Here is a 17,707-nt window from a genome sequence, read left to right as displayed (position 1 = left end):
TTGTTACTGACAAAAAAAAAAATCTAGGTAAAGATATAATTGTTAAAGATGACGATTTATACTTTGTTTACACAAATGGAGAGCAATACATCATGATTAAAAAGTCAATTTCTGATGGAAGAAAACAATCTCTGGAGGATGCGGGCATCGATCCCGCTACCTCTCGCATGCTAAGCGAGCGCTCTACCATTTGAGCTAATCCCCCAATACGTGCGAGCTTTGCAATCTTTTTAATCATGAACTATACCTTTCTGGGTGTTTTTTTTTCTGATACTGACATTTCAGTTTTCTCCAACTCTTAACATTAATCTTTTACGAATTCTCAAAGAAAATACACCATGAGAATTTGTTTCACAACTGTTTATTATTGAAAACTCAAAAGATGAGTGTTTTGTAGACATGATCAATGATTGTATGTTCCAGAGAGCAGACAACAGCCAGTTTGCAAAGTATAAAATTGTTAGGGAAGGACAAGATTTGATACCATTGATGACCAGCTAACTGGCCTCAAATAAGTGACTTTCTCTCAGACAACTCATGAACTTTGAACAACCGTTCACAGCAAATTATAGGCATAAACACAGTATATTTAGCAGTAAAACATGACAAACGCTGTCATGTGTATAAGTGTCTGTACTGATTGTGTCAGACCTTGTAGTGAAACATTACAGCTGCTACTAACCATGTTGTCAATCTGCAGGTGGCATTTTTTCCATCTGTCAAGTTTAAACTTGAAGGCTGCTTGCTATGTGTCAGCCTCAAAGATACAGTGGCAACAAACCAGGATCGTGCGACAACAGACAAAAATTTCCACACAAAATACATTTACAAAATATCACTCATTCACAGTCAATGTGTAACATTCTCATGCTCAGATATGTTGCTCATCAATAAGGAATAATTGCAAAGCACGAAGCACGAAGAATTTCCTTCAGTGCATCTACATGCTTTAAACCCACCACAACAAACAACAAATGCTTGATGCCAACTCAAGCACAAACCATAACGCACATATCCTTGTATCTCAGTTCATGTACAGTAGGTTTGCATCAGTTTTGCTACAGAAAGTTTATCTAAATGAAATATAAGTTAAATAAATAAGAAATAGCTATTAAAAAGTCACTTTTGTTACAGTTTTAGTAGCTCAGGGAGTGTCCTGGTGGCACATTGGAGCTGTGTTGTTCTGTGCTCTAATAGTAGTATTAACAGCACACAAAAGGCAAATAAATAACTATATAAGCAAAGACATTAATCTTTTAGAAATCAAAATGTTGGTAATATTTACAGACTTAAACTCATTGTTAGCCATAACAACCATTTCATTCTAGTTTCGGTTTATTTTTCTGCATTACTCATGCTGATATGACCAGAATATGCCACACATTACTGTTATTGTTACTGTGTAAGTGGAAGTGGAGCAGCGAATGATGATACAAAGCAGTTGTGTATAGATGGTCTGAGGGCAGAGTGGGGGGTGGGTTAAGGTACTAACATATACACATGAGAAAGAAAGGAAAAGACAGACAGAGAGCAGGGATAAGGTGGAGTATTTATAGAAAGCGTGCAGAGAGTATAAAATAAATTAGGGCAAAAAGAAAAGAAAGGAGTGATGGGGATGCTGGAGGAGGAAGATGATGGGTTCAGTATTCATCCTGGTCCAGGTGAGCTTGTTCATCAAGGTCATCATCATCTGGAGGTGCAAAACCTTCCTAAAATACAGAAAATAATGGATAATATTTAGGCCTCCTGCTTTATTTTATATGCTTTAAATGCCACACAGACAGAGTGGAAGCAACATTGTTGACAGGTACCTCTGTTGCGTAGAGAATGTCAATTATCTTGCTGAGGATGGGGTTGTTTTCACTCTCATGCTCCTGGCAGATCAGCTCAATATCCCGTAGTTTACTGAAGTAGAAGTCTCTCTCCTTCTCTAGGCCGTCTACAGTCAACTTCAACTCCATCAACTTAAGATGAAAAGGTAATACAATCAATTTACAGGTCAAAATGCTTGTGAACTTTGTCATCAGGACAAATAACCCCAAGTCTTTCACACTATGTTTTAACTTGAGTTTATGGATGATGAAAAGTGGACAATGTTGATGTAGTAGTCCTCCTGTGGCTGTGCAACAATTAGCATTTAATGATGTCTTGTTAAAGTAGAGCAGTCAGATTGCCTGCAGGTCATAGTCCTGCAATGTTAGTTTTCAATTTTCCTCTTTTTAATGATAATATGTACCACAAATGATGAGCAGTTTTTTTTTTGTTTTTTTTTTGCAGTTTTACATAGAGAAATGTTTTTCCTATGTTGTAAAAAAAAAAAAAAAAAAAAAAAGTTGCTCAACTGAATGCTTTATTTTTATTAAAAATATTACATATTTTATCTAATGGTTTCATTTTCCAACATTTGCCCATGTGCTCCTTGGTTCAGTTAAACTAACAGACCTGAACTGTGGTTGATCAGCCAGTCAACTTAAGGCCATCTTGGTATATATTAACTCCTCTGTGTTTAAAGTGGAACTATTATGTGCACTTCAGGCTAATTTATTTTTATTTCTGAGACTAGAAGGGCTGGGATTGATCGAGTTATTGTCACAAATCGCTTTATTTACTTCAGACTGACCCTGTCCGTAGGCTGTCAGCCTGCGGGCAAAACGAGTGGATTGAGACTCCCCATAAGCCCCGCCTCCCGCCACTGCACATCGGTAGCGCGCACCGCAACTGCTTTCCCCGTCATTGTAACATCTCATAAACAGAAGGATTAGGCCAATATGAACTCAATAAAAAAAAATAAAAAAAAACAATGTCAACACGTAGCATACAGCCCTACATGTTGGAACCTGAATCAGACCCTGAAAACGAAGTGGAAAACAGCAACCCACAGCAACGAATGCAGCAGGATGTCTCTCTTTGGTAAACTCACCAGCCATCGTTGGAAATAACTTTATCCCACGTTTTCCACCCGCCTGATGTATTTGTACATGCCCTTGTTAACCAGTAGAAGGTAACCAATCACCGAACCTTATCCCCCGGGACGTCACAAGGATTTCCAAGTAGAAAAAACTCTCTAAAACAACGCGTCTTTCGTCGCCATGGAAACCGAACGGAGAGTGTGCTGGAACTCAAACTCAAGCTCAAACATGCGTTTAGGTGATAAAAAACAGTGTCGTTCACATGTCTGATGAGGATTCAACACTGTAACACTGTAGAAAGCTCAGAAAACTTGAAATACCATAATAGCACCCCTTTAATATACTTTTGCAATGTTAGCTTGACAAGTTTTCAATGATTTAGTGTCTTTTTTCCCATTTACTGAAAATGAACCTACTTGTCTTTGAATCTAAGCTTTTTTAGCCTTATGGTATTATTGCTCTTGATTATATGAACACTTGTTTAGATGACAGTTTTTTGGTCATTTTTTTCTCCAATAAACACAATTTTTTCTGAGATCTTCCACAAAGGTTCCAGCATTTTGTTGGCTATGTCCAAACGTCTTTAAAAAAAAAAAAGTATATATATATATGCAAAAAAAAAAAAAAAAAAAAATATCTTCAGAAAAATAGTATATAACGTATATGCAATTTGGCATTATGTTTGATCAGAAAAATTGTTTCTTCCCTTTAAAAATACCAGTTCTTACTGGGTTTTTTTTTTATAGTGCATTGTTGGAAAGCCTGATTAATCATCTTTACAACAAGGTATAACTTGTAAGGCTCCGGTGGAATTAGCATCACAGCTAAATGTGTGGATTGCTCCCCACCCCCCACAATCCTAAATTGTGATCATGTTGATCCAGCATCAGAAGGAGATGTCAAGCTGTTGCTATGGACAGAACTTCCATGCACTACTGAGATTCAATGTAAAATGAAGAATTTGTAACAACAGCCAGTATGTGTTGTTTTTTCCTTATTACTGTGGAGGAGTGTAATCATCCAATTTTCAAAAAAATAGGTTGTCTAGTGAGAGGAGGCGCAGGTAAGTGAGAGAGGCGCAGGTAAGTGATGTGGCAGTGACGTAAATTTTGCGAGATTTAGTCAAGGCGCGTGAAAACAAATATTCATTCTACATCATATTCTTGCCAATATAATCTTAAAACTGTTTCTGGAAGCAAATAATTAAAAAGTCTTATTCAAGGTAAACTCTGGAGCAAAGCGAGGAGGATCTCACCAGCTTGTCGGAGTTTATTGACGAGTGTTTCAACCGCATCGTCATGGGCAAGACAAGCCAAACACCGACTCCGTCTGCGCCCAGATCCGCTTCAACCTCCAAGAGAAGCCGGAAAGAAGACTCACCCGGAGCGACGTCCTCTAACGGGGACGACACCTCGGACATCCTGATGTCCATTGACAAAAATCTCTCCAGCTTCGACGCTCGTCTGGGCCTGTTGGAAGTTCTCCACCGGGAGTTTCAGTCGCTGCGGGAGTCGCTGGAATTCAGCCAAAAGCAGGTGGAGTCTCTGGCCGCAGAGAACGCCAGCCTCAGGGAGACGGTGACTTCTCTCAACGAGGGGATGACTCGACTCACAGAGGAAAATAAAAAAATAAAGGAAACTGTGATCGATCTCCAGGCGCGCAGCATGAGGGACAACCTGGTCTTCGCAGGAATCCCAGAGCAACAAGAAGAGGATCCAGAGCAAACAATCAGATCCTTTATCCAAACCAAGCTGAAGCTACCCGAAGACGCGGTGAGGAACATCTCATTTCACCGAGTTCATCGCTTAGGTGGGAAAAGACCGGACAGCCGCAGACCCAGACCGATTGTAGCCAAGTTCGTGAGCTACAAGCAGAAAGAGCAGGTGAGGGATCGAGGTCCGGAACTCCGCGGGACCGATTTTAGTGTAAATAATCAGTTTCCCAAAGAGATTCTGGAGAGACGCAGGGTCCTGTTTCCCATCCGGAAGAAGCTCAGAGACGAAGGATCCCGTGCAGTCATCGCGGTGGACAAATTGTTCGTCAATGGACAGCTTTACCGTGACAAAAATACCACCCCCTGGCTCTACTAACCTCAGGTAATATCTATCACTCATACAGCTAATTATTGTTCAATTTACATGTTAATCTGCTATAAGCACATTAATTATGGTAATTCAGAACTGTACATTTACTGCCAGTCTTTGTAAATTTGCTGTTGTTGTTGCTTTCGTTTTGTTCTGTTTTTGTTTTTTGGCCTTTTTTTTCTTTCCCCCCCCCCCTTTAGGGCTTTTGTTTTTGCTCTTTTGTTTGTGCTATTTCTTTTTATGTGTAGTTGTAGTTGTTTGCTTTTCTCACTCCTTTCCTTTCTAGCTGCTCTTTCATTCTATTATGCCATACCAACAATAATAGGTAGGGTACACACGTACATCCACATGACACAGACACTAAATGTCATGCACATAACACACCTACAACACAGAGCACGTTTAATCACATCAACACTCACCCCCAACTCTCACACACACTCTAAGCATGTGGACAGACATATAGGAACATTGTACACACAGATGAATTTATATACGCACACAATCTACACGCAGCATGCATGCATTAATGTGGGCTTGCACACACACAAACACACACATACTTTTATAGAAACACTTCAGTAGCTTGAGCATGACCACCCTGAGGTTTGTTACGTGGAATATACGGGGAGCTGGTTCCAGGGAGAAGAGGTTGAAGGTGTTTAGCAGATTGAATGATCTACAGGCAGACATTGTCCTGCTACAGGAGACTCATTTATTAAAAACAACAGCTAACGTACTCTCTACAGTACAGTTCCCTCACGTGTACTCGGCCTGCTTCAACTCAAGACAAAGAGGAGTAGCCATTCTGATAAACAGGAAAATTCATTTTACTGCTAATAATATAATTTTAGACCCAGGTGGAAGATTCATAATAATGACATTATCTATCCTAAACATGAAGTTATGCATTGCAAATATTTATGGCCCAAACACTGATGACCCCTCCTTTTTTCATTCCTTCTTCTCCTTACTATATGATCACCTTGATAATACACTTATCATTGGGGGCGACCTCAACATGACCTTAAACTCTGGGATGGACAAGGGGGCGGAGCAGGGAAACATAGGGTCTGGCAGTCAGCAAGAGTTGTTAAACAATATATGGAGGATTTTGGTCTTTGTGATGTCTGGCGCTCACAACACCTCACTGCTAGAGAGTACACTTACTTTTCATCTGTCCACCACTCATACTCCAGAATAGACTACTTCCTCACTAACAGCTCTATGATGAACAGTATCTCAGAAACTAAAATCCATTCCATCACTATCAGTGATCACGCACCAGTATCATTTACCCTAATGAATAAGAAAACTAAACCATCTTATAGCAAATGGAGACTTAATACATCATTACTTAAAGATCCTGATTTTATCAGTTACTTCAAACGGGAGTGGTCTTTGTATATAGAAAACAATGACATACCAGGAACATCAGCTTGTGTTCTTTGGGAGGCAGGAAAAGCAGTAATGAGAGGGAAAATAATTTCATTTTCATCACATAAGAAAAAGAAGGAGAGTTCAAAAATATCTGAACTAGAGCTTAAAATAAAATCACTAGAAGATGCCTACAAGGCTTCTCCAGAAGAGCAAGTGCTGAATCACATAAGAAAGGCTAAACTAGAGCTGAATGAAATAATTAACCAAAAAACCCAGTTTTTGCTACAAAGACTTCGCTTAGAGAATTTTGAACATAGCAACAAATCTGGAAGATTTCTCGCAAATCAATTAAAAGCAAACAAGGAAAAAACAACCATCTCCTCTGTTAAAGATTCAAGAGGAAATATCCTCCATGATCTTGATGGAATAAATGACACATTTAGGGATTTCTATAAAACATTATATTCCTCAGAAACAGATCCATCAGACAACAGCATTGAGGAATTTCTCAGCTACCTCAATCTTCCAAAGTTACAACAGGATCAGGAAATGGTTTTGGACGCACCCATTTCAGTAGGGGAACTACATGAAGCTTTAAAACACATGCCCAGCAATAAAGCTCCAGGACCAGACGGTTTTCCAGTTGAATATTATAAAGAATTTTGGTCTATACTAGCACCCACTTTTTATAAAATGGCTTCAGAAATTAAGGAAAAAGGTAGAATATCTCAAAACATGAATTTGGCTAGTATTACAGTAATACTAAAACCAGGAAAAGACCCCAAACTCCCATCTAGTTATCGTCCAATATCACTAATGAACGTAGATCTTAAAATAATCAGTAAAGTGCTTGCTACAAGACTAGAAAAAATAACTCCACTTATCATACATCCTGATCAAACAGGATTTATCAAGGGACGACATTCCACCACTAATACGCGCAGACTAATAAATCTAATTGATTATGCCACCATACATAACCTGGAAACTACAATAATCTCTCTAGATGCTGAAAAAGCATTTGACAGGGTGAACTGGAAATTCTTATTTGCAACATTAAGAAAATTCGGGTTTGGCTCATCGTTTATCGACTGGATAAAGATACTGTATAGCAATCCAAATGCATGCGTCAGGACAAATGATCAAACTTCTCACAGCTTCAGATTGCAGAGAGGCACCAGACAAGGCTGTCCACTCTCCCCCTCACTTTTTGCAATCTTTATTGAACCCTTAGCAGCTAGCATTAGACAAAACAAAGACATTAAAGGCATTAACTGTAGAAATATGGAGCATAAGACCAGTCTTTATGCTGATGATGTATTACTTTTCCTTCAAAATTCACAATCATCCATCAGTCAGACAATCGCACTCATCAATAAATTCTCATCAATTTCTGAATATTCCATTAATTGGTCTAAAACCACCGTTCTACCCATCAACTGTTCCTTCCATAATACTCCTGACACTGCTTTACAGTCAGGAGATATTAGATACTTGGGAATAAACATCTCACCCAGACTGTCAGACCTTATAAAGCTAAATTATGTCCCTCTACTAAAAACAGTTGAGGACGATCTCACACGGTGGAAATCTTTACCCATATCACTAATGGGAAGAGTTGCAACTATAAAAATGATGATTCTACCTAAAATCAATTATCTGTTTTCAATGATCCCCATTAAACCTCCCTCCACCTGGTTTAAATCGCTGGACTCTAATGTTACTAGATTTCTCTGGAAAGACAAACCACCACGGATTAGTCTAAAAACACTCCAGAAGACTAAAGATAGCGGTGGCTTAGACTTGCCTAATTTCCAAAATTACTTTATAAGCAATAGACTACAATACATCTCTAAATGGCTTAAACCTAGCTATCTAGATGAACCATGGCTTAATATAGAAGAAGCTATGTGTGAGGATATGGCAATTTCAGACCTGCCATTTATCAGCACAGCTGTCAAACGCCAAAAATGCTTTAAAAGCATTAATATCAGCTCCTCACTAATGGCCTGGTGAGAATTTCTTAAACTAACCAAATCCTTGCTTATTCCATGCAAACTTACACCTATTTGGAACAATCCCGACATCCAGCAAAACCGGAAAATGATAAACTTCCCTCAGTGGAAGAATAAAGGAATAAAACAGTTAGAACATTTAATAGAAAATGGGAACTTTCTCCCTTTTGATACAATTACTTCACGATATGAAATCAGCAGCACAAAATTCTTAGAATACCACCAACTTAAATCTATTATAGGTAAGAAATACACCCCTGATCAATTAAACTTGCAGCTACCTATCAGGGCTGCAGAATTCTTAAATCTCAATGCCCCGAAACTGTTATCCAAAATATATAGATTACTATCAAAGCTAGACGATTCCATATGTCTCCCAACTTCTAAATGGGAAGCAGACTTATCCAGTAACTTTGACCAAAATGAATGGTCACAAATCTGTTCAAATACATTTACAATGACTAAGAATTCAAACATGCAACTAATACAATTTATAATTCTGCATAGAACTCATTATACAGGACACAGGATGTTCAGGATGGGTCTGTCACAATCAAACATCTGTCCACACTGCACTGGCAACACGACTGACAGCTACTACCATGCTTTGTGGTCTTGCCCACCTGTCCAGGAATTCTGGTTTCAGGTATGTAAAGATCTGTCAAATTGCTTCAAATGTAACATCCCTACAAACCCCAAACTGGGCCTACTGGGTTACTTGGGTGAAATTAACATAGAATTTAATTCTGCAAACTTAATCCTCACCAGTTTATGTATCGCAAAGAAAACTATCCTTCTAAACTGGAAAAGCAAACAAAGTCTGTGTATCCAGCAGTTCAGAAATCTCTTATTAGATCACATCAGTGTCGAGATGATGTCTGCCTCCTCAAGAGATCAGTCAGCTGAACTTTATTCCCTCTGGTCCCCTGTGATCAGCTCCATCACTTAGTATGGGGGGGAGAATGTGACCTTATTGCGCTCGGGGTTGGTGGCCGGTTGGGGTTCTCTGGGGGCTGTGGGTCTGTGGTGGGCTCCTGGGGGGGGGGATTTTGACTGCTCCATTTCTGGAGTGGCTAGGTTTCTAGCCCTACTGTGGACCTGGATGGGCCAGCGGCTGGAGTTGCCGCGCAGCGGCGGGGCGAGGTCGCTGGCGGGGGATGGGTTGGCGGGCGTGACTCCGTAACGGGCGCCTGTGCCGCCGTGGGGTGGGCTGGGCGGGGTCCCGGGCTCCGGTGCCCGGGGTTGTCCCCTGTCTCTTGGGGGTGGGGGGTCGGCTTGTGCCGGGGGGGGACTGGGCTGACCTGGACCTGCCGCTGTGGCGGCGGGCAGGTACGTGCTCTGGTGCCTGGTTGCGACCCTGGGACTTGTTGAGTGGGGGGTGTTTGATAGTGTGGATGGGATGTGAGTGTGTATGGAGGGATGTGTGTAGGGGGTGTGCGTTGAGGACTGGTGGCGGTACATAGGTATGTGGATGTGTGTGGGTGGGGAAGTGTGATGATGCGTGTGTGGGGGGGGTGTCGTGGTGTCTGTGGGGGGGGGTAGTGCCGTGTGTGTAGGGGAGTGGGGTGATGCGTGTATGTGGGGAGTGGCGGTGGTGCATGTATACGGGTGTGTGTGTGGGGGGGGAGGAGGGGGGAGGGGGGAGGGGGGGCGTGCTGTCTGTGTGTGTGTGTGGGGGGGGGGCAGGGGTGTATGTATGGGGGAGTGGGTGGTGCATGTGTGTGGTAGGTTGGTGGATAAGTGTAGATATGATGGATGGGAGTGGGGGAGATTTGGATGTGACGTGGGGGTCAGGAGGATGGTTTTAAGGGTGGGCTGAACGGGTGGCTGGGTGGACCTGAATGTGTCCGGAAGTGTGTGTGTGTGTGGCTGTAGGTGTGTGCTGAGACAGTGTGAAGTGCCGATGTGTGGACAAGGGGGGACTTCATGTCCCCAGGTGGGGGTGTCCTCTGTGAGTGAGGGGGCGGTGGACAATCGGTCTGGGATTCCCCTTCTGCCGCCCCGCCTCCTCTTTGTCCTCGTGCCCCCCTTCTGCATGTGGTGAGTTGGTCCCCTCTTGGGTCGGTGATGACTCTCTGGTTAGAGTCGCCGAAGGCTCTGGTTACGGGGATGGCTGTCCCCGGCTTGTCCTGGTCCTTGGGGGGCCCTGGGAGTAGGGGGCATGCCCAGTGCCGCGGGCGGCTCACCTTCTGGAGGAAAGCTCACTTTCCTCCAGACTTAAATCCCTCAACCCCTCTTCCTCCCCGCTCCCCATCACACACAGGCAGGGTATTGGGAGGTGTGCACGTGGCGCTGGGTGGTGAGAAAGGCCATCAAGGTGGTTTTGATCGCTGCACCCAGCCTCGGCTCACCTCCCAGTTTTAATTACACTTAGACACCAAACACCAAAACACTGACGACTCACATGATTAGGGGGAAGAGCATGCGGTGTATGGTGGGCGGGGCTGCTTAGGTGGTCCCTCTCCCAACACCGCGTGGCACTTCCCTCAGTTTTAATTGCAACTAATACATACTTCACAATCAGTCATAAGCGGGGGGGAGGCAGGGACGATAGGGTCTTCTCATGCCCCTGCTCTCGGGGCTTTACTGGGGGGGGGGTACGGGTGGGGGAAGAGTGCCGTCCATTAGGCCTAAGTCTGGGCTGGCCTGGCTGTAGGAGGGTTGTCGCCGGCCCTGGGGGGGTGCTGGGTCGGCTGCATCTGTGGGGTGCTGGGGGCGACGCTGGGAGTGGTGGGCGGTAATTATGGGGGCCCTGATCGGGGCCATCCTGTCCTCTGCCCCCTCTGAGGTATCTCACATGGGACATGATGGAGGGGTGAGGTGAGGATGTGTGGGAGTGGGTGTATGGGGTTACAGATGGATGGTGGGATGGCTGGGGGGGGATTAGGGTTGGGGATATAGGTGGGTAGGGGATAGGGATGTGTGAGGATGAGTAGATGTGTGTGTGGAGGGGTATGTTGTCGCGTGGGTTGTATTGGGGTGTGCCTGTGTTGGAGGAGTGAGGGTGTGTGTGTGTGTGTGTGTGTGTGTGTGTGTGTGTGTGTGTGTGTGTGTAGGGGGGGGTGTATATGCGGAATGGGATGTGTGAGTGAGGGTGAAGTTTGGAGGGGGGCTATGGGTGGTGGAGGGGTGTTTGGTGGGGCATGTGTGGTTGGGTAGAAGTAGAGGGATGGGGTGGCGGGGTGTGAGCGTGTGTGTGTGGGGGGGGGGGGGGGGGGGGGGGGGGGGGGGGGTGAGCGTGTGTGGGGGCGGGGGCGATTGGGGTTCGTGTGACTTGGTATGGGTGAGTGAGTAGAGGTGGGGTGGGGTTGTATATGTGATGGATGATGTGCATGGATTGCAGAGGGTTGTGTGGATGGGGGTTGAGAGGGGAGTGCGTGTTTGGGGGGGGGGGCATGCATGTATATGTGTGAGGGGAGTGCGTGTTGGGGGGGGGGGGGGGGGGGGGGGGTATGCATGTATATGTGTGTGTGGTTTGGTGGTGGGGGGGTGGTGTCCTGTACCCGGGGGCGCAGCTGGTGCGCTGGGGTGCGACCTGGCTGCCGCTGGGTGGCGGTCTGGGGATCCTGGTCCTCCGTCGGTGTGGGCTGTGCCCTCTGCCTGCGGGGGCGGGGGGCTGCTCACGGGCTCTTGGGGCCCTGGGGCCTGCGCTCTGTCTGCCCTAGGTGGCCGGTGCCCGGCGGGATCGGCCCTTGCCGGCCTGGGCCTGCTGGGGCCTGTTCCCCCTGACTGCGGGGGACTCTGGTTGGACACCTCCTTCGCCACCACCTGGGCAGATGCATGGCTGGCTCTGGAGTGGGGGGGTTGGGATCTGTACCTGGGGGTGACTGTCGGTTACCCGGGTCTCTGGGTTCTCCTGCCTTCCTCTAGCTGTAGGCGGGCGGGGTCACATTGGCATGATCACTATTCTCTAAACACGTTCCACTCTGAATGTTCTGCATGAATGTTCTGCATGTGTCACAGTCACTGAGTCATCCAGCAAGTTTATTCACTAACAGCAGGTAGCTCTCTTTCTGTCTTTTTGACTTAACTTGCTAGTTTCTGGTCCTCATGATTGTCAACGGTTTTGTTCTCCACGAATCTAGAGTTGGCTTGTGTGGGTGTATATATTTATGTGTGTGGGTGGGTATGTGTGTGTACTTATGTGTATGTGTATGTGTATGTATGTATGTGTATGGATATGTATATATGTATGCATATGTGTGAGTGTATGTGTATGTATGTGTATGTGTGTGTATGTGTATATGTATGTGTATGTATGTGAGTATGTATATGTGTATATATGTATATATATATATATATATATATATATATGTGTGTGTATGTATGTGTATATGTATGTATGTATATCTATCTTTATGTATGCATGTATGTGTACATGTGTGTGTATGCATGTGTATGTATGTGTATATGTATGTATGTATGTATATATGTATATATATAATGTATGTGCGAGTGTATATACATATATATGTAGGTGGGTATGTATGTGCATATACATGTATGCATTGATCTCTTTCTTTTGTTTTTTTTTTGTTTTTTTCTGTTCTCTTTTCTGTTCTCTTTCTGCCCCTTTCCTGTCCTTTCCGGTCGGGTCCAGCAGCATAAACTCTGTAATACAAGCTATTATCCAAAACAAATTGAAAAATAAAATAAGAATCAAGAAATACAAGGGGATCATTACATCTACAAAAGTTCCCCTTGGCAAAATAAATTTGCTCAGCAGAACACAGCATCCAGAACATCAGTCTGCTTGCTTAAATGCTGGACAAGACAAAAAAAAAAAAAAAAAAGGAACTCAAACTCAAACATGCGTTTAGGTGATAAAAAACAGTGTCGTTCACATGTCTGATGAGGATTCAACACTGTAACACTGTAGAAAGCTCAGAAAACTTGAAATACCATAATAGCACCCCTTTAATATACTTTTGCAATGTTAGCTTGACAAGTTTTCAATGATTTAGTGTCTTTTTTCCCATTTACTGAAAATGAACCTACTTGTCTTTGAATCTAAGCTTTTTTAGCCTTATGGTATTATTGCTCTTGATTATATGAACACTTGTTTAGATGACAGTTTTTTGGTCATTTTTTTCTCCAATAAACACAATTTTTTCTGAGATCTTCCACAAAGGTTCCAGCATTTTGTTGGCTATGTCCAAACGTCTTTAAAAAAAAAAAAGTATATATATATATATGCAAAAAAAAAAAAAAAAAAAAAATATCTTCAGAAAAATAGTATATAACGTATATGCAATTTGGCATTATGTTTGATCAGAAAAATTGTTTCTTCGCTTTAAAAATACCAGTTCTTACTGGGTTTTTTTTTTTATAGTGCATTGTTGGAAAGCCTGATTAATCATCTTTACAACAAGGTATAACTTGTAAGGCTCCGGTGGAATTAGCATCACAGCTAAATGTGTGGATTGCTCCCCACCCCCCATAATCCTAAATTGTGATCATGTTGATCCAGCATCAGAAGGAGATGTCAAGCTGTTGCTATGGACAGAACTTCCATGCACTACTGAGATTCAATGTAAAATGAAGAATTTGTAACAACAGCCAGTATGTGTTGTTTTTTCCTTATTACTGTGGAGGAGTGTAATCATCCAACCCACCAAGCGTCTCAAAACAAGAAAGAATACCAACATGAGAACATTGCAGAAGATTTGGACACATATAAATTATGATTCATCATCTTTACAACTAGGTAAAAATGATAAATCAAGGTTTCCTTTGATATATAAAACACCAATGGGTATTTTTAAGGGGAGAAATAAGCGACCAAGAACGCATTCATTACTTTTTGTGCTAAAAGACCTGAGGGATGATTCAATTAGCAAGTGACTAACTTTTTTTGTTTTTGTATGGCTTGTGTCATTAATAATAAGCATTCACATGCATTATTTAAAACATGAGATGAAAATGTCTACTATAAATTAAGGACAAATTAATACTAAACATTATTCAAGAGAAAATCTGTTACAGAAAGCAGAAATGCCATGGAACTGTACCTGCTGATTTAGCTCCATGATCTCAGCATCACTGCCCCCGTTTCTAGACAAAGAAGGATTCTTCCTCATTGCAGGAGTGTTGTGTTGGACCCTCTGTGGTGTTGGCATGTTTTTGGGAACTGTTGGAGATGTCCGCTGTGGTCCTGGAGTGGTCAGAAATGGTAAAGGTTTACTGAACTATTCATGAATTAAGAGTCACTACACTTTTACTTTGGAGCAGTTGAGGCGATGGACAGAGCACATTATAAAGCACTGATGCTTTCAGCTTGTAGCATGATGTGCCTTTGATATCTGGTTTAGGGAACGGATTTTAAATTGTGTTTCTATTCAAAAAGATTCACATGAATTGACGTTAAGGTGCCAGATTTAAAATGAAATCAAATGTAACTGTGAAACAGCTGGAAGTTGACCTTATTTGTAAGAAAATCTTAGAAAGTAAAAAAAAACCCAAACAAACTTCTAGAAGTGATTTAACAAAGGTGTCTCAAAGACAAAACATGCCAACACACAATGTCATCGTTTTTAATAAAAAATGCCATCATTCTGCCCATTCCCACCCACACCGCGTACACCTGACAGTCACAAAGCCGGCTTATGACACACTACAAGTCTAATTAGATTTTTCGGCATGAATCTCAAGCAACAGAGCAAGGCTGACGTTATTCATGTTAGTAAATGATGGGTTTTTTTACTGAACAAACCAGCTTTTAAAGTGATAAAGCTGCCTCAGTGTTGCATCAGCTGTGCAATGCAGGGCACTGGGGGACTTAGCTGAATTCAGTATTTATGCAGATGTTTTGGCCATTCCTGATCATAATAAATTCAAACTAGAGGTAAAGGGATTACTTGCGGTTGCATGATGTAGATTTTCTGCCTCACTTATGCTGCATCCCACTATGCACTGTGGTGAAACCCAAAATCCTACAGGCATACCTCCAGTGTCATAGTTGTGTGGATGCTGGGCAGCGAGATGGATCAGAAGACAGCAGTCATTCTGTGAATCGTGCTGCTCACACCAGTTGCTTGCAGGGAGCGCTTTTGAGCCATTCAAAGCTCAGCAAGACCGTGCAGCAAAGGCAAATTGGTTGGTTTACCTTGGTTTCTCTTTGGTTTGTGGATAAAGTGATCACCTGGATTGGGGGGAGGGGCTACGTCCTGCCCCTGTCTGGCTAGTAAAGGGTCATACTCCTTCCCATCATAGTTGGCATCAAAGAACTTCTTGAACCACTGCACGAATTCAAAGTTGTCCTGGAATTTCCCTTTTACGAGCTTTTCTACAGGAATAATCTAGCCAGTGGAAACAGGAAACACTTGTCAGGCAGGAAATGCTTGTTGAGGTAGAAAATGAAATGCAAAATTTGTGTAAAAAAGGCTCCTTACTTTGTCGACACTCATCCTTTTAAACGCTGCTTGAAGAACTTTGAAGTTGTGTATATATTCATGCTCCAGTTTGGCTTGAAATTTGACCTTTTTCAGAAGAATGCACCCTGGAAACAACATGTCCATGAACTGGCAATACGCCGCTCCTGGAAAAGACAAAGATTCATTCGTGTGGTTTTTTGTTTTGTTGTTTCCATTTGAGTCCATCGCTCTCAAAGCAGCTTCAGCTGAGAAGTCTTGCAGAAGTTTGCGGAGCTTACCTGAACAGAGCTGTTCGATCTTGGTGTAAGTGAGATGCAAGGAATCGTTGACCCATGCCAGCATGTCATGTCTGCTGAGGTTGTCAATGGACACAGATGTGGCGTACACATTCACTGCCATCCCCACGCTGAGACAAACAACATAACTCATTCAGATTAAATGCTTCACTTTAACAGAGAAAAGATATGAAAACAACTGACAATGATTATTTCACCGACTGTTGACTGGCCTCAGTGTGTAAATCAAGATGTACAGAAGTTCAATAATCCCAGTTCTTCTAACTTGAACAAGTTGGAATTGAAAGAAAACTGAACTGATGTTGGAAGCTAATAGTTATATTTTCTCAATAAATCTACCTCAGGTGCAGTTTTCAAACTCTTTGTATCAACCATTTAAAACCTGGAATTATTGATCAAAGAGGAATCCACGCATTTTAAGAGTTAAAAATGTTTGTATTTTCTGCATCACACCTGCACCCCCATGCATCTGTTGGTTATTACAACTGTCTATAATTTCCTTAGATAATGATGCGTATTTTATATCTTCTCAGATGATTGCTGGGTTAATGTTTCTTTTGTGGGCCTGTAAAACGTATTTTGACCTTTGATAATGGCCTTTGGGGGGGGGGGGGGGGGGGGGGGGTGCACTTGAAGCTACACATGTGTAGAGAGCATAATCCTGCCTAGATTAAAGAGAAAGACCTTGGTGTTTGTGAGCAGCTTAACACATCTGGCAGCTCCAGCCTGTGCTCACTTCGCTCGCCTGATAATTCCTTCCAGCGGTGTCATGTCAGAATGAACCAGTGACACCTCCCTGCACTGAAAAGCACATTTTCACGTTTGCATGTCAGCCCCTGACAAACAAACAGAAACTAACATTTCAGCCTTTTAAAAAAAAAAAAAAAAAAAATTAATTAGCTTAATTATATTTATACCTGCAATTTCAACAATAGTTATTTCTAAGCATCTGCTGTGAATGCACCTTCGGCTGTGCGCAAGCAGTCTTCAGGGGGACTTGGCCTCTCTACAATTATAGGTGATTATTACTAATAATGACTCTCTTAACAATTAAAACCCTCTTTAAACCACATAGTTGCACCAGTGTGGCTACATAATCGGACGTAGCTCTTGCAACAGTGCTTGCAATAAATAAGGATAAGCGGCACAAGAGAGGGAAGTCAACCTATTCTCCTAAAAACATGCCGGGCCTTGGAAAAAGCTGCTATTTCGGACTGCAGCAATATCCTGAAATGAAACTGCTGAAACCCCTTTACGCCAAATGGGCGGGGGTCTCACATGTCGAGCCGGGGCTGAGAACAATAAATGCCCCCGTTAGCTGGGAGCACAGTAGTTAAAAAGCCGCAACGATGGTGCTGCTATCCTAGCGGCCCCCTCTGCAGGCCTCCCAGAATACCTCAGGACCGTCAGCGCACGGGAAATATCCTCGCAGCGTGGGAATAAAGCGCAGTTCCACTCGCGCAAACATTTACGCACACAAAAACAGGAGGAATTAAAAGGTCTCAGCGGGTTGCTGACACGTAAATGTGCTCATACCCACCGTATTCTGGAGAGTCTGTGTTGTTATCACGCTGGCAGTATTCCTTATGGCAATGCTCGCTGCTGTCGTCGTTGTCAGACCCTGCGCGGTGCGGCGCTTGGTAACGGGCC

At 43.0% G+C, this 17,707-nt stretch overlaps 1 protein-coding gene across 3 annotated transcripts; it reads right to left on the bottom strand.

Moving 5' to 3' along the window:
• Window positions 1-355: 355 nt before the first annotated feature.
• mapre3a (microtubule-associated protein, RP/EB family, member 3a) lies at window positions 356-17,707 on the bottom strand. Of its 3 annotated transcripts, none has more exons than XM_079262469.1 (7): window positions 17,598-17,707; window positions 16,040-16,167; window positions 15,780-15,925; window positions 15,494-15,686; window positions 14,400-14,542; window positions 1,812-1,964; window positions 356-1,709 (listed from the first exon to the last, which is right to left on the bottom strand). In XM_079262469.1, exons 2-7 carry the CDS (start codon window positions 16,158-16,160, stop codon window positions 1,641-1,643), a joined length of 825 nt encoding a protein of 274 aa, XP_079118595.1. In that variant the 5' UTR covers window positions 16,161-16,167; window positions 17,598-17,707; the 3' UTR covers window positions 356-1,640. The 3 variants fall into 3 exon arrangements, with proteins under 3 accessions (XP_079118595.1, XP_079118597.1, XP_079118596.1); XM_079262471.1 differs by having other exon boundaries at window positions 15,530-15,686; XM_079262470.1 differs by lacking the exon at window positions 17,598-17,707 and adding an exon at window positions 16,742-16,851.

Source organism: Telmatherina bonti (assembly GCF_933228915.1).
Source record: "Telmatherina bonti genome assembly, chromosome: 22".
NCBI lineage: Eukaryota > Metazoa > Chordata > Actinopteri > Atheriniformes > Telmatherinidae > Telmatherina > Telmatherina bonti.
Note: the sequence above shows the minus strand (reverse complement) of the source record. Positions and strands in the feature narration are given on the sequence as shown.

Bases quoted from the DNA above. Each gene is read 5' to 3' on its own strand.
- mapre3a (XM_079262469.1), bottom strand. From the start codon at position 16,160: ATGGCAGTGAATGTGTACGCCACATCTGTGTCCATTGACAACCTCAGC. The intron at 1,965-14,399 runs GTACAGTTCCAT...TTTCATCTTAAG, and splicing joins TCATGGAGCTAAATCAGCAG to TTGATGGAGTTGAAGTTGAC. The intron at 1,710-1,811 runs GTACCTGTCAAC...TCTGTATTTTAG, and splicing joins ACATTCTCTACGCAACAGAG to GAAGGTTTTGCACCTCCAGA.